Raw genomic sequence first — 16,332 nt, forward strand, 5'->3', positions numbered from 1 at the left:
CAGGCAAGGATCACAAAGTCCTCAATGAAGGTCATGTCCTCTGTCTTCTAGGATATTCATGGTGTAGTGATGATTGACTTTCTTGAAAAGGGTCAAACAATCACATGTACTTATTATTCCTTAATAATAAGAAAGGTAAAGGAGGAATTGAAGGTGAAAAGACGGAGAGAGTTGACAAAAGGCGATTTGTTTCATCAGGACAATGTGCCAGCACACAAGTCAGCTGTTGCAATGGCCACAATTCATGAATGCAGCTTTGAAATTATAGAACACCCACCTTATTTGCTAGATATGGCCCCATCGGACTAATATCTTTTTGGAATTTTAAAGAAATACCCAAAAGGTAAGAAATTTTACTCTGATGATGATGTCATCAAGGCTGTTGAGGAGGTCCTTTAGGGCCAAGATGTAGAGTTCTAAAAAAAGGATATAAAGGCCTTAAAAGAAAGATCTGAAAGGTGCATTCTGCTTCATCAAGATTATATTGAAAATGTATAGAAAAGAAAGTTCCTAGCTTTTGTCTTTATGGTTGAGGCTCATTGCTTGTCAAACAGCCCTTGTATTATATTGATCATGACAGTTAGAGCTACCAGGTTGAGAAAGTAGCCTAAAGTAGACTGTGGCAAAATAGAACTTGCCCCCAACTACTTCTTATTTGTGTATATCTTTGGAGTTGAAATGCGTTTTTTTTTCTGTTGCAGACCTGTGCAAATTTGTGTAGGGTGGCTGCCCAGGATTGCATGCACTGGATAAATTAAATAATATATATTTCCCTAAACTGATGAGGTAAAAAAACATATAGGCATTATACATATCTTCAGGACAGACTTGAAAATAAAATCTGAAGTAATGTATGTAGTTGGCCTAAATTGAACTTTTTTCCTGTTGTTTAGGCTATTGCTGGATTTTAAATAAAATTGTCAATTTAAATATTATTTTTTTTCTTTACTAGATTTTATTATTAAATTAGTAATTACTGTTTTCTTCCTCCTTTTTAGAACAAGAATCAGGGTCTTAACTTTGTAAGGATTCATGCACCATGGCATGTGTTAAGTCGTGAAGCAGAATTCCTTAAAATCAAGGTGCCCACAAAGAAGGTATGTGAACTTAGACTGAATAATGTAAATATGCTAATTTAAAGCTGAACTTCACACAGACTTGTGTTTTTGCCCATCTTATCCTGAGAACTGTATAACTTTGTGTATGCTACAAGACCAATAAGCACATCTTTGCTATTGCTCTGCTCCTTCCTTTTATCTACATGTTCTTATTATTACATGAAGCATGATTGATTGACTCCATGTCCTGCTTTCCCATCTCACAGTATGAATGCTGCTGTAGAGGGACAATATAGGGATAATACTAAGTCATATATGGTACCTATGATGCTTGCATAAAAAAAAAAGAAAAAAAAAGTTTAATGTGTCAATTCTATACTCAGCTCTTCATACATTTTAATAAAATATTCTTATAATTACCATACATTTTTTTCTATTTAGAGGTGATACCACTGCTGAAAAAGCTTTTGGGCTTCTCCTGGTTTGAAGGTGAAAGAGCACTAACACCCCTCCTGCCTCAACCCTTAAACATTCTTTATATACAGTATTAATATACATGTATATACAAAGTTTTATTCACAGCTAAATAATTTGATTTATAAAAGGTCTTACAGGCAAAATAAGTTTTTGACCTACTTGCTGCCAGGAGCAGGACTTTACACTTACAGATCTCCACTACTATCAAGTGCTGAATTGAGCCAGAGAATTGGTGCAAAGCTGCAATTGCTGTAAAACATCTTTATGGTTGCTAAATAGCAGCAGAGCAGGCTGGCAACACTGCAGCAAATTTAGCAGCTGCATGGTATCTGTGCACTGTGCAGGAAATTATTTAATGCTAACATCACTGACAGACTGAAAAGGTAAAATCCTGGTATGCAAGATTTCTCTGAGAAAATTAAACGTGCACCTTAAAACAAATACTATTAAAAGCAAAAATTAAAGCAAAATTGAGCAAGACAAATTCTGACACCAGTCAAGTAATGGTTGTATCTGGAAGCTAAGTGGCGATTATATAATTTATGGGTCCAGTAAGTTTGCACACATCATTATATCTCATTTGCTCATTTTGTGGCAACTGGAAGGGTCAATCAGATGTGAGCATTCTACTTAAGGATCCAAATCTTAGCAGGTAGTAGCAAATGTCTGAGCACAATCTGATAATGGAAAACTAAAATGCATGAGGGGTCAAAAGAGCTGAAGTTCCAAAGTTTGGTTACATAGGTCACTTATAACTTACACTAATCAATGTGATTGCATCACTTACTTTGTTCAGTTCTTGGCTTAGTTTGACTTTAAAGTTACCTGTGGTTACACTTTGCTCTATATAGTAAATAATATTCAGAGCAAAGTGACTGTGTCCATGTAAAGGCCACCTACCCCGTTGAATGCACTTCATTTCTCCAGGCTTATAAGTGTCTACCTACCCCGTTGGGCTTTGATCTGCCAAATGGCTGTTCAGACTGCTCTGTGGAAGACATATTCTACTACCGCCGTTCCCCACATTCATGTTTTTTCTGTTTTTTGTTTTTTTTTGTCCAATATTTCTCTTTTTAGAAACACTTTAGAGTGAAGAAGGATTAATTCACTAAACCAGTGCACCACAATACCATGCATTATTTCCACTCACTTATTGTGTGAAAGCTCCTAACTGTCCTTCATTTAGGGACCTGAGGGATTTGAGTGGAGATACAGTTTAAGGAAAATTATACCGTGTAAAGTATCTTCCTAATAGTATGTTGACTTCAAAGATTTTTGTTTATTTTGCCCCTCAGATGTATGAAGTGAAAGAAGGAAGTGGCATCATGGTGAAATTAAATGCTATATGGAACAAATGTACAAAGCCTTTACAGCCCAATGTGCCACAATTAAGCGAAAATACGAAGATGAAACCGTTGTCTTATCCGTTTTCCAGAGACAAAATGCATCTGTAAGTACTAAGAGGTCTTATCCTGCTACAGAATCAGAAAAGACGGACCAGCGGGATGGTTTGAATTATCCTAACTCAAAGAACATGTGAAATAAGATGAAATAGTTGCCTTAGTCACATAGAAAATATACTTTATACCAACATTTCAGTCCTTAACCTCTCTACAGCTGCAGAGAAATCATAAAAATCCCATATTTAGACAATTTGCACATATTGGACTATGAAAAGATATATTTCATTTAGCAGCATTATTGGGCTATGCAGAGGTTAAAGACTGTCCCCACCTTCCAGTTGAGTAGCAGTTCCAGCTGAAAACACAAAAGAAAAACTTAAATATGAACTGTTTATTTGCCAGAGGATGTGTTATCCTGCTCAGCCAATGTGATTGAGTAAGTTTGCTGGAGTGGTTTGTCTACCATACATCTGGGGATCTCTTGATTTTACAAGACTGACAAATGTCATTCTAAGTACCTCTTCATCCCTCCATTCCTTCATACCTCCATTGTCTGCACAGGTGACAATTGGCTGCAGTGAGCAGTACTAGTACCACTCACTGCTCACTGCTCCTATTCATTCCCCATGGGGAACAACTTGATTATTGGAAAATAAAGGAGACGCTCTCTCCATCTTTAAGCATGGTTTTAATTTTAGACTGATGGTGCCAAGCAAGATAAAGAGCCCTGGTTATGTCAGAATGCTGATCCGCCCTCTTTAGTGTGAATTAAAGAGTATCTGAAGCCAAAACACTTTTGGTTGCCTAGGGAAATAATAAAAACTTATTTAGAACCTTTTGGTTTTTTTTTATGTATTAGTTTGTTTACTTGGTGTCTGTGTCCTACTGGAGAGATTTCTTCTTCTTATAACGACACAACAGGAAAATATTTTTTAGCTGGTAAAAAGAGAAGGGAGAACACCTGTTACTGGAAAAGGTATACCCTACTGCAAAGTGTTCCCTGCATTGCAATTGTGAAAGATACAACTTATATTTCCTAGAGGATCACCAATGTAAAACCAATGTAAATAACGCGTGTGCGTCTCCCTATCGTGGACAAAGCAATAAAAACTTGACAGAAGTTCTTCTAACTGGGGAGAGGCGTATCAGCCTGAATTGGTTTGCTAACAGTTTTACAAATCTTTATCATGAAGTCTGCAAATTTTGTGTCATGCCCCTTTGATGACTCACCTATGGCAGGGCATGTCTTCTTATTTTTTTTGGCTAAAAAGCTAACAAATTGAGCTATTGTGAAACAAAAAGTATGGGAAATTGGGCAATGCCATGCAGGATTTGTACTAGTACCAACATTAAAAAAGCCGAGGGTTATCAGCTTTCCCTAATAGCTTCAACACACACTGGCAGCTTCAACACATACCAAAGGCTGCTCTGAACACACTCTTTTGTACAAAAAATATCTGAAAGAGTTGGCTCATGCGGTTCAATAACCCGGGAAAATGGGCTGCATTATAGGTTATCCCTTATTTCTTGCAGCAAACCTGCAAACATTTTGCCTAAGACTTGCTATTCACAAATTTACTTCTACATTTAACTGAATACAAAAAAAGAGTTTTGTACATGTAAAAAAATGTGTGAAAATATTAGATAACAATTTATTTTCAATATGCACCAAAAATACTTTAGGAGTTCCCCAGATGTCACAGTCTAAAAATGTTGGCAAACTTAACTTTAAAGAGATTATTAAAGAAATATTACATTGCTTTCTATGCTGTAGGTAAGTCTTTCTGAACTAGGGCTTCTGCTGAGGTTGCTAGAGGTTTCTTGACTATTGAGTAGATTGATTTCCCACCTACACTGACCACTAATGCAAAGAAACAATTTTTCACTAACACCAATGTTATTTTAAAGTTGTTGTATATTTCTGGGGAAGGGGGGGGGGGGGTTACATGTTTTTCTATCATGAGATATAGATATACCTATTTTTATCAGGGGTTTAAAACTCAAAAATGAAAATTGTTTTAAGATTCCCTTAGAAGTAAGAAGACATAGAAAAGCTATGTTAGGTATTAACTCTGTTCTTTTTTTTTTATTTAGGTACAATATTAAAGACAAAGACACATTTTTTGACAATGCAACGCGCAGTCGAATAGTAAGTATGTTTGATGGATGAAGTTCTTGTTTTTGATGTAGCGTGTTGTTTGTTCAGACACTTCACATTCCTTTGTGTTGGTCTAGCCTGTTAGATATTTGTTATGGGTAGCGTAGCAACGTAACAATGCAACCAGGTGCTAACTCTCCTGATGACTGACAATCCTGTACTAGTATGATGGCTGCAAGCAGTGTGTTTTCTGTCAGGGGGCCACATCTACCAATTCTGAAATATGCTTGTTGTGTACAAGAACTCGTTTACACAACAGCTTCTCCAGGTCTAGTGGATGTACCCTGGGGTGACTCTTGATAAGTTTAGGTGGGGCATCTGCATAGATAGGGCTTATATGCAGGGGCAATAGTACTTGTGCATAAAATGTTTGTGTGGTGCTTTGCTGGGCAAAGTGGTTCTTTGAGATCCAGGAAAGTTTAACTTTTTGTTAGTAGAGAAAAGTAAATTAGATATCTAGGGAGATTCTGCGGCTGCCTCTATTTGTACTGTGAACTATTTCAATGGTATAGGAAGGGAATATAATAATAATAAGGGATAAGGGAATAACTTCAATCACTTCCCAGTGGGAATAACTTCCCACTTATGTCGGTGAGAATTTCCTTTCTCCTTTTCTTGGGAAATTTCCTCTTACATCAGTTTGTGTCTCTATAACAAGAAAGGAAGGAAAGCCTCCCCAACAGAACACAGACATCATAGTTTTAACTGTACCCCATCCAAAACTGCAAAGAAAATGCGCAGCCAAATAAACAATAAAGCCAGAATCTTTTCACTAACACTAACACAGCCATGTGTACTGAAGGGGTCAACACCTTTATAAAGGATTGTATGAACAATACTAGCACATTTAAGGTGCTGGAAAAAGAATTAGGCCTGCCATTCAGTTCTTGCTATTCCTTTGCATTAGTAATAATTATTAGACTTCTTTGGTATTGTATCTAACTTAGGGGCCGGCAAAATTTCCCCTGCAATTCACCACTGTCTATTTTATCCAGTGCAAAAACAAAAATGAAAGAAGAATCTAATGGTTTGCTGTTTTATTTACGTTTTAGGTTCATGAAATTTTAAAGCGAACGTCTTGTGCAAAGGCCAAATACAGTATGGGTATGTGCTAAGGATTCACCTTTATTATTAGGAATAATATTTGATTAATAAACATATTGTCAATTTAAACCCTTAAAGAGGACTACACAAATAATATGCAATATACATATATATATATATATATATATATATATATATATATATATATATATATATAAATTGTATAGGCTGATGTATAACTTTAGCTTAGGTTAGTTGTTTATTTGCTAAAGTTGTCACTCTTCAGATTGGCTAAGTCCTATGGCATTGCTGATTGCTACCAGCATATGATGGCAAAGTTAACTCCCGCTTCACCTTGGAAGAAGGCATGGTTCAAAGGAACCAAAATGGATGACAATATGGTTGTTTTTTTTTTAAATATGATTGTTTTTTCACAGCTGTAATTTGCACATAAATGATGTACCCTACCAAAATATATTATAATATATTATTATAACTGTTGGTTCCCATAGAATACTATGCAGGAACTAGTTTACAGAGCTGTTATTTCTACATAAGGGCACTCAGCTGTCCGAGGAACCAGAATTCAATAATATACTAAAGTATGAACTGTTTGAAAACCCTGTAGAATTGTACATGTGTAGATCTGAATGCCCATTGATATTACTATTTATGCTGATGAAGAATAGAGATACAACCAACTCACTTACTTAAAGCAGAACACCTATAGACAATATTGGTTTGCAAACTTGAGGTTGACAGTCAGTATGTGAATTGTCAAATGCCTAGGAGACCAAATATGTGAACAAAGAGTATTGCAGGTTTATTAGGATTATGTCTAATGATGTTAGTGATGTAATGTTCTTTGTGATCATGATGTGTATTCAGAGCTTAGTGAAGATATAATGTTCTACATTTTTACAGGCCATGACATATTTGTATGATGATCATCTGCAATAGACAGGTCATGCAAAAGCTGTGTTTTTTTAATGTACATATAAAAAAGTAATTGCATGATGTAGTTATGGTCATTGACAAGGTCATGTAGGTATAATCTCGCTCATGCATTCAGGCCATGTTAGAATATGTAGTGATCTATATCAGGGTAAAGTATATTTGTGATAATTGTCTAAATAAGCTGTAAAAGAGACGTGTCATAGTGATGGTCAATGCACAGGTAGGTTATACTGAGAGTTAGGATTCTTTGATTGTAAATTGTAGCTATAATATGCTGACAGTATGAGGATAGGCCATGGGAGGTTGAGTCTTATAGGCCTGTGTAATGAAAGTTCTCCAAGACTTGAGAGGATACACTTTTATCAGTGAACCTGGGTGATATAGCAAACCTGAAATGGATCTGGTCCAGGATTGAAAACATTTGCTAACAAATAGCAAATGACTTGTAATGATGTTTAATGGTTTTGAAATACACAGCTAATTCTAAAGTAACTCGAAATAAAATTGTGTAACAGTGTCATTAAAATCAATAGAGAAAATGATTTTGAAATGAAATATCATTTTGGTGAGCATGTTTTTTTTTCTCAGTCTTCATCCAGTATGGCAGATTGTCTATGCATTTAACTTTAACAAATGTTATTTAGGGCAGAGTTCCTGGCAGATATAAAAGACATAAATGAATGCAGCTTTGACATTTTGGTATATATATATATATATATACATTTTTATATAATATAAAAAGTTGCATAGGTATTTTTTTCAGTGAAACTCCATGTATGATTATCATGTGTGAAATATTTACAATTCAATTGGTTTCAGGAATTTTACCCGCATTGCAAAAAACTCTGGTTGTTGTGCAAATTTTGCAAAATCAAATGTTTTTAAGGTATTTTTTTCTTCAAAGTAAATTTTTAGGGTTTTTTTTTCAGCCCACGAAATACAATTTAAGTATTAATGAGAATAACATTTTATATATATTAAAAGCACTTGTATGTGTGTGTTTTGTTTTTACAATTTTGTGTGAATTTTTATAAATAGAGCCCTCAGTTTTAATTCATAAAGCAAACAATTTTAGGATTGTTAAAAAATATATCATTTGTGAATGACTTACTGTAATCTACTGTATTTTCTTTTCTTTTACCAATTCATTTCTAGTTGGAAAAAAACCATAGTTAAAGACTTTCTCCTAAGTGTACATTGCTGTGAATGTCTGTGCCTAGTATTTTATGAGCTAGAAATTACTTTTTCCAGTAGTTCAGGGTACTTGGACCAATATTAGTACTTTTTTGCTGACACAATATTATACTTGCAGGTAAATTTAGTGGGTAGTGGGTATTTCCATTATTTTGCTCCTCTTTCAAACTGTATTTATACTGGCTTTGCACCTACTAATTGTGAGCTGAGCTATCCAAAGGCAGTTATTGTGTTGGCGTAGCACAGGGACATATGGGCCAGCTCCACCTGTGTGGCTGAATATAATCTAATTCTGCTGAGTGAGTTTTTTTCTCCTATTACTTTTGCTGCAGGGAAAAAAGACAGTTATAACTTTAGTTAAGATTTACTTTTCCATAGTTGACGAGTGTTTAAAAGGCAATAAACTCTCCTACCTGGTAGTTAATTGCTAAGACATAAATCCTTAAGGAATGGAGAACCCAGTATAATGATAGATCATTGCACACATGTAGTTATGTTAGTCAATGTTATGTTTGTTTAAGGCAGCAACAATTCCAGGCAGTATCATCAAGTGGAGTTGTGGGTAAAAATTATATGATGGCTATAAATAGTGGTACAATGGTGAACTGATAATCCTGTTTGTAGGAAAGTATCAATAATGGCTTGTGTAGAAGAATGCAAAACTGCTCAAAAGCTGCATCTGCATTTCAGTGTCTGTGTCTAAAGCAGTGCATCATGAAACAAGTCAAAAGTAGTTTTATATTTGTCTACACTATACTGGTAAGTTAAATAGAAATCAGTTGACCCTTGCCAAACGTATTTTAAACGCCGACACCAGTCTACACCAGTCCTTATCTGGACATTGCACTAAAATTCCTAGTCCAGGGTGAGGGTGATATCATTCCCACAAAATCCTGGTAATACCGATCGTCACATATCACAAGAGAAGGTGTTTCAGCATGGAGTTCAATTAACAGAAAGACAACCCAACCACCTGCCTAGGGCCCTCCATCATTGTGGGTGTGTGGTATAGATAACTGAAGTATGTCACAATGCATGCCAACACACCATACCTTGCCTTACATTGCATTCTCAAAAAGGATCAGGTGTCGCTTTGCTTTGCACAAAGATTTATTGGTAGCCCTAACACAATGCAGATGAGCATTTGTTAAAACATTGGGCCTGATATATAAAAGGCTCTCCAAGGCTGGAGAGGATACATTTTCATCCGTAAACATGGGTGATACAGAAAACCTAAAATAAGTCTAGTCCATGGATGAAAACATTCGCTAACAAAAACAATTGTTTTTTTGAGAAACCCATTTCAGGTTTGCTGGATCACCCTGGTTCACTGATTAAAGTCTATCTTTTCTAGCCCTGGAGAGCTTTAATAAATCAGGACCATTGTGCCCATGATCATTACAGAAGTGTTATCTATGAAAACTAATGTAATAAATATTTATTGGTATCTTGTTTGTTTTTAAGGTATTACCACTTTGATAGCGAATAATGTCTATGAATCTGCCTTTCCTTTGCATGATGTAAGTTATTTTTATTTTTAATGTCTGTCATCTTGCCAATATATACATTTATATAATTAATGTGATAATTTATTTCAAGTTTAATTAAAAACTCTTAATAAACTTAGATTAGTGAGGGGTTTGGGGTTAGTATTATGTTTATATTGCTGTCTGCCTCCCTGTTAGGATGATTCACTTTGTGATTATCAAATGCGGTAAAGTACAATAAAGTGAATCTGTATTACAACATCCAACCATGGGCAAGAGAAGACATGTTTAGCTTAATTCCTTTGCCTGTGATTGAGTGTTTGTTTTCAACTTTACAATTTTGTAAATTAGACCTCTGGTGTAAGCTGGTTTAGATGCCAAAAGGGAATTCAAGTAAGTTGGATACAAAATCTTTGCAACATTTTTACGGTTTAGGTACTACATTGGTTACCAGTCATTTTTTTGACAGATTTGCATTTGTTCCAGAGGTATCTGTAATCTGAATTGTATTTACTATACTTTACATGAATACAGAGGACCACTTTTACATATCAAATATTTTACTGGCTCCTGACCTTTAAAAAAATCCAGAATTCTACATTCACTGTCAGCACAGTTTTTTTTTATGTCTTCTTTTCTCACCTTTATTATCTTACTACACCTCTGCTACTTATTACATCTCCTACTTCTTATATCATCTTGTAGACTGTGGAGTAATAGGTGTAAATATTAAAAAGGAAAACAGTTATGAGGGATGGTGCAGCAATAGTAAATGTATTTACATATCCTGGCAAATTTGTTCCAAATTATCTCTAATAGGGGTTGAGTGATTTAGAACAATTCAAAGGAAGTTGCCCTGCCCATAACACATTTCCTCTCCAGTCTATTGCCTGCAGTAGATTTTAGTCTACTATCCTCCTTTGCTTAAACCGGGGAAAGGAGGAGATCCCGACTCTACGCAGGCCATTCGAGATCTTCAACACCAAACTCATCAAACCATGTCTTTATGGAGCTGGCTTTGTGGCTTTGTAAACAAGGCCGCAGTCAAAGTTACAGTGCAGAGAAAGTTGCCTATTACATATGATTACCTTTCACTACATGTCATTACCTAGTCACTTACCTGCAGTGAATTCCATCTGCCTGGTATACAGAATCCTCCTAATTGCCCAATTGTGAAGATGGAGGAGTTGTGGAGACATTTATTCAGCATTTAGCATACAGATATTCTTACCCGAAGTATTGACTATAAGTAATCTAATAACACTGATTAACATGTTTAGTCTATACAACCTTTTTAAAATGTTAGGGAACAGTATAAACATTTTTGAAAGTATTTTTGACAAAAGACTTGTTTTGTTTTCCAGGGCGATTATGATCACAAAACTAGTGAAATGAATGAGAGAATGGTAAGTTTCTTGAAATGATACCCTGTCCCAATTTGCATCTTTTTTATAAAAAAAAATCTTCAGCTGTTTAATAAGAATAAATATATTTTGGGGAACTCTAGTTGATCCAAAGAAACAAATCTCCCTAATATATTATGATTTTAATTAAAAGACTAGTGTACTTTTACTGAGTACGTTCTGTACATATTTTAAATTATTATTGCAAAGATTAACTTAGTAAGTAATTTTATTGTATCTTTCCTATTTGTACCTGTTAACTTTTTCTCATATTTTCACTGTAATTAACCTTAAATCTTGTAGATTAGGTACTCGTGGTCAAGTAGATCGAAATTACTTCTTAAAGCAACCCTAAAACTACATTTAAGAAAACTTTAAATAGCTGTACCTTGTAAAAGATGATATAAAATAATCTGTGTCTGCCTGTGCTTGGGGAAATGTTTAATCCTGCTGGTCCTTTCATCACTACTGTGTTGGCATAGCATTGATTGGGAGGAACCACTATCCCTGACAAAGGATACATTGAAGTGTCAGTGCTGCCCATTGCTTTTTGGTAAAGTAAGCATTTAACACACTATCCACCAGAAAGATAAGTAACAATCTTTTTCTTTTACATGGTGTGGACATTTTATTTTTTTTTAACTATAGAGTGGGTGTCTTTAAATCATATCTAACCCCCCTTGGCTTGTACAATTTTGCACAGGAACTGTAGGGAGTGTATGTTAACGGATGTCTTTGGTGACGATAAGTATCTAGTTTTAAGGCATGTTAAGGGTTAAGTTAATGATAGCTTAAAGGTGAGTGTTGAGGGAGCATAGGACTAAAAGTTTGGTAAAAGTAAAGGTAAAAGAAAAGCTTTTTTGTTGGACTGAAAGCTTCATCATTTCTGAAACCAATAACCAACACACCAAATGCGCAACTTCAGCCAAAGCTTTCAGTTTTGTTTGGATGGAACAGAGACGGCTAAGAGCCTCTGTTAGGTATCACAGTAATGAAAATTAAAGGAAAATGTTCTCAGTGAGGTCCCAGAAATCCAAATGTGATAAAAATATTATCTTTCCCTGTGTACAATGGTTTCCAAATGTCTGGACGCATCCATGAACGACCGACAATGAACAACTGCAATACATCTCAATGGAAAAGAGCACAGTGTGGCTCTGCACTCTTGTTCTCCCCTCTCCAAAGAACAGAATGGTGCTGCGTGTACAGTGCACATTTGTTTATTTTTCACTCTTTTATCATTGGTAACGATCACATAAGATTGTTTCCAGGGATAATAATTGCACTAATGTATATGCTGACTTAGGCTACTTACACACGTTCAATAATTGTCGTTGCAGTCGTTGACTGATTGACGATCAACAATTATGCAGATATTTTGAACGATCTTATAGTGCACAATTCTGTACATGCTGTAATCATACGATCGCTCAAATATAATCGACCAATAATGTACACACATTAGATACGATCATTTAAACGATGCAGGAAGTGAGGTGTACCAAGAAAGTGTAACGCAGAACCATCCACGAGGCCTTACGTAGCCTTAAGCATCTGCTATTGGTTACAAATATTTAAAACATAATAAAATACCAATAAATACATTAGAGTTTTCAATTTTGTAGATTACATGAGTAAAGGAAGATATTTTTAAACTAAATTAACCAACTAATGTAAGATGTCTGTAGGTTAGGAAGTTAAATGTAAACCCTCTCAATAAATTTTGCAGGACAGAACAATTTAAAGTGTTTTATTAAATCTGTTACGTACGTGAAAAGAAGGGACTTGGAGATCCGGTAATAATTTCCAGTGCTGGACCCTTTTCAGCTTCATTATTCTGAGCTATCGCTAGGAACTGCAGAAAACATCCCCTTATTTGTTGAAGAAAGGAAAGGGGATTGTTCTTTTGTAGTCCATTTCTATGGTGATGACAGTCCTGCTTCTCCATATAGTAATGTGAGAGAGTGTTATCACCCTTGGGTAGTAAGTGTGTTATTAGCAGGATTACCAGGTAAAAATAAAGACTTAAAAAAAAGAAAACTAATACATCCATGACATCTGGTCTACATCCGACAACTGGTAAGCTGCAATATATTGCATTGTTATTCACAGGTTTAGATAAGCTTTTCATTTAGCAGTAACCACGTGCTTAATTATCATTTTTATGGGAACTGGTCCTTCAAACCAACAAACAAAACAAACTTATGAGACCACACAAACTCCACAGTCTTTAATTTTTTTAGGAAATATGGCTATTTAGGAATTTACATTGCAATGAGTCCTAACATCCAGAGCTTTCCCTGGAATTACGCTTCGCTTGCCGTGCCAAAAAACATGAGAAAGATTAGCAAAATAAAAAAAGAAATAGACAGACTTTTATTTCCTTGAGCTTAAGGGGACATTTCAGCAGATGCAGAGGCTACAAACCTAGCTGGGAAAAGTACCAAAACTGATTTGCATGGTTAATCATTTGGGAAGCTGGCAAGGAAACAATGACATCTGTCCTGCGGAAACATTATCCGTTGTTTCAAGACAGATAGATAAGATCTGAAGTGGAAAGAGGCACAAGAACATTTTCGATGACAGACAAGTTGAGATCTTTAACTGCGACTCTTGATCGTGTATCATGTGATACACAGCTAATGAAAGATAGAAAGTTTAAGGAGTTAGCTCTCTCACAACAGTATGCTACTCTATATTTTACACGTATCATTGACTTTACCAGCCATTTGGAATATCCGTTTCGTCTATCCATTGAGTGAATATCAGCTTGTCATGGTTACTCAATCCACTGAACGATTATAGGTTAATGTAGCTGTTTAAACCCTATACACTGTGGCTATTTAACAGATTTTTACATTGTAATATGGGAATGCCAATTTACAAGCATCAGTTTAGCTCATAATCATGAAATCGCTAAAAGCCCAACTTTAGGCTATTTTTTTTTTTTCAGAATAACAGTTCTTGCTTCAGTACTCACTTCCACCCCAGTGCTGTTCTGTGCAGTAATTCATTTTTGCCATTAGGGGGTCTGTTTATTAATTTTTTGTTTGTTGAGTAAATTGTGTTTTACATTTTTGGTTCATTATTCCTGGCTGATTTACTTTTCCCCATTGTTTGTTGTTTTTTGGCTCACAAAACAAATTTTATAAATCAGGTTTGCTTGGATTCACTGTAGCTGCATTTTCACACAGACTCCACAGACACAGACTCCACAGACTTAAAAAGGGGGTGCTTGCAAATGCTCAAAAATGCTTGTACAGGTGTTTACAAAAGCATTTTTTTGACAAAAGAAAAAAAAGCATGTCAACCCTCTTAATGTTAAAGCCAGACCTTTTAATAGGCTTGTGACCTTCCTAGATAGATTGGGAGCAAGCATATTTGCTATTTGTTGTAGCCATAAAGCTCCACTGAAATCTGGCTTGCCAAGGAAGAGGGGGTGCAAAAAGCATGTATGTCCCTCTCCTCTTGGCAAAAATTAGACCCTGCATGCTCCCAACTGGAGCAGGGATCATTGTTGGGAGAGAGGGCCTCAAGCCTACAAAATAACCCTTATGTTTTGGGGGCATATGGGCGGGGAACTCTTTTGGAATCCGAAAGCCCTTCATGATATATGGACATATTGGTGTGATTTAACCTTTGGGAATGGGCAAGGTGTACTATGTTCCTGTTCCCATTGCACAGGGAGAGGGGGTGGATATCTATGGGCCCCCTTATTACAGGAAAATTCCAAAAAAGCAAGTTACTATTCAGTTCTGTGGAATCAAAATTTTGACGGGAAGGCAAACAAGGAAAAATTAGGTAAAGGAAAAACTGGGGTAAAGTGAATCTGACAGGGAAAATGAATTAACACATTACTAAGACTGAAGATGACCCAAAATGAAATCTTCAATGGAGGAGGGTTTTAAAAGCAAAGTTGCCAGATCAGTAACTGAACTCCATTTATTTCTAAAAATACAGAAAATGGGTATATGTTGCCTACCTAAAAAAACCATGTTACCACTTATCACTCTTGCAAAATACCCCTAAAAAGATATATACCAACCCTTGGGCCCCTTTAAACTTGCGGTCAAAAACATGCAGTTAGCTGTACCTAACCACCCCTATTCAGCTTTAGTACTCTGCAGATTCTTAGTGTCAACCGCACCATTTGAAATCACTTTGTCCTGCAATTGCATGCACAAAATGGTTCCCAAACACTTCCATTCAGTTGAAGCCTGCAGTAGAACGCTGTGGTCAATTGGAACTCTGAAATAGCACCTAACTGTGGCCTCCGCTTCCCAGCCACTGCAGGTATTTGACTTTTGGAGTAATTGAATACCTGCTGCTCCTTATCCCATGGACAAATAGGAGAAAACAAGAAATCTCCTCTTACACAATTATAAAAGGAACAGGTGCACTGTTTGAAGGATTTCTCCTCTATACTTACAACTGTAAACATGTCGTATTGGATTAAATCACAAATGTACATTTTAATATGCATTTAGAGCTATCTTTTTAGTAAATATGTTTTTTTATTTATTACAACTTCTGAGCTTTTTGCCCATAAATTGAGTGTTTTCTTGTCCTATTTATTAAATACTACAGAAATACTTGCTCTCTATGGTTTAACTTTTCTGTGTTTATTTTAGAAAATATTTTGGGGAAAAAATTGGACTATATTTTGCCTGGCTTGGGCTTTACACATGGTTACTAATTCCTGCCTCTTTAGTTGGAATAATAGTCTTTCTATATGGATGTATAACCATCGATGGTGACATTCCTAGGTAAGAATGAAGGGGAAACTATACTGAATTTTGGTCAATTTTTATTTAGTATGTTTGTATTATTTAGATGTTTCAAGTTTAATGGCTTATTGTATACCTTATTGTACATCTATGTATATAGATTCCTTATGTTACAAATAAATATGTAGTATGGTCAGAACATGATGTCTTTCATAAAAGCAAGAGTAAAGCAGAAGCAGTTAGCTTTATGACTATATGAAAAAGAGCCACTCAACTCAAGGCTTTGGCTACCCTGCACTCAATGAGATATGCAGCAGATTGACTTTCTTCAGGGGTATAAGGAACCCATGACATCATCATGGCCAAAAAGGCCAAAAATGTGTAAAGATTTTATTTGTCTTATTGCAGCTGCTGTTGGAAGCTG

The 16,332-nt window shown here is 35.7% G+C and overlaps 1 protein-coding gene across 1 annotated transcript in view; it reads left to right on the plus strand.

The window, feature by feature from the left end:
• The window catches only part of ANO2 (anoctamin 2), a gene marked incomplete in the record, with an annotated part of 124,425 nt that overhangs the window by 33,822 nt on the left and 74,271 nt on the right, over positions 1–16,332 (plus strand). Inside the window, 8 exon segments of the mRNA XM_072398970.1 lie at positions 999–1,097; positions 2,831–2,985; positions 5,033–5,087; positions 6,149–6,200; positions 9,756–9,811; positions 11,143–11,184; positions 14,866–14,963; positions 15,813–15,947. Of these exon segments, the coding sequence (XP_072255071.1) occupies positions 999–1,097; positions 2,831–2,985; positions 5,033–5,087; positions 6,149–6,200; positions 9,756–9,811; positions 11,143–11,184; positions 14,866–14,963; positions 15,813–15,947 (692 nt within the window).

The sequence above is a fragment of the Pyxicephalus adspersus genome, chromosome 2 (assembly GCF_032062135.1).
Source record: "Pyxicephalus adspersus chromosome 2, UCB_Pads_2.0, whole genome shotgun sequence".
In the NCBI taxonomy this organism is placed as follows: domain Eukaryota; kingdom Metazoa; phylum Chordata; class Amphibia; order Anura; family Pyxicephalidae; genus Pyxicephalus; species Pyxicephalus adspersus.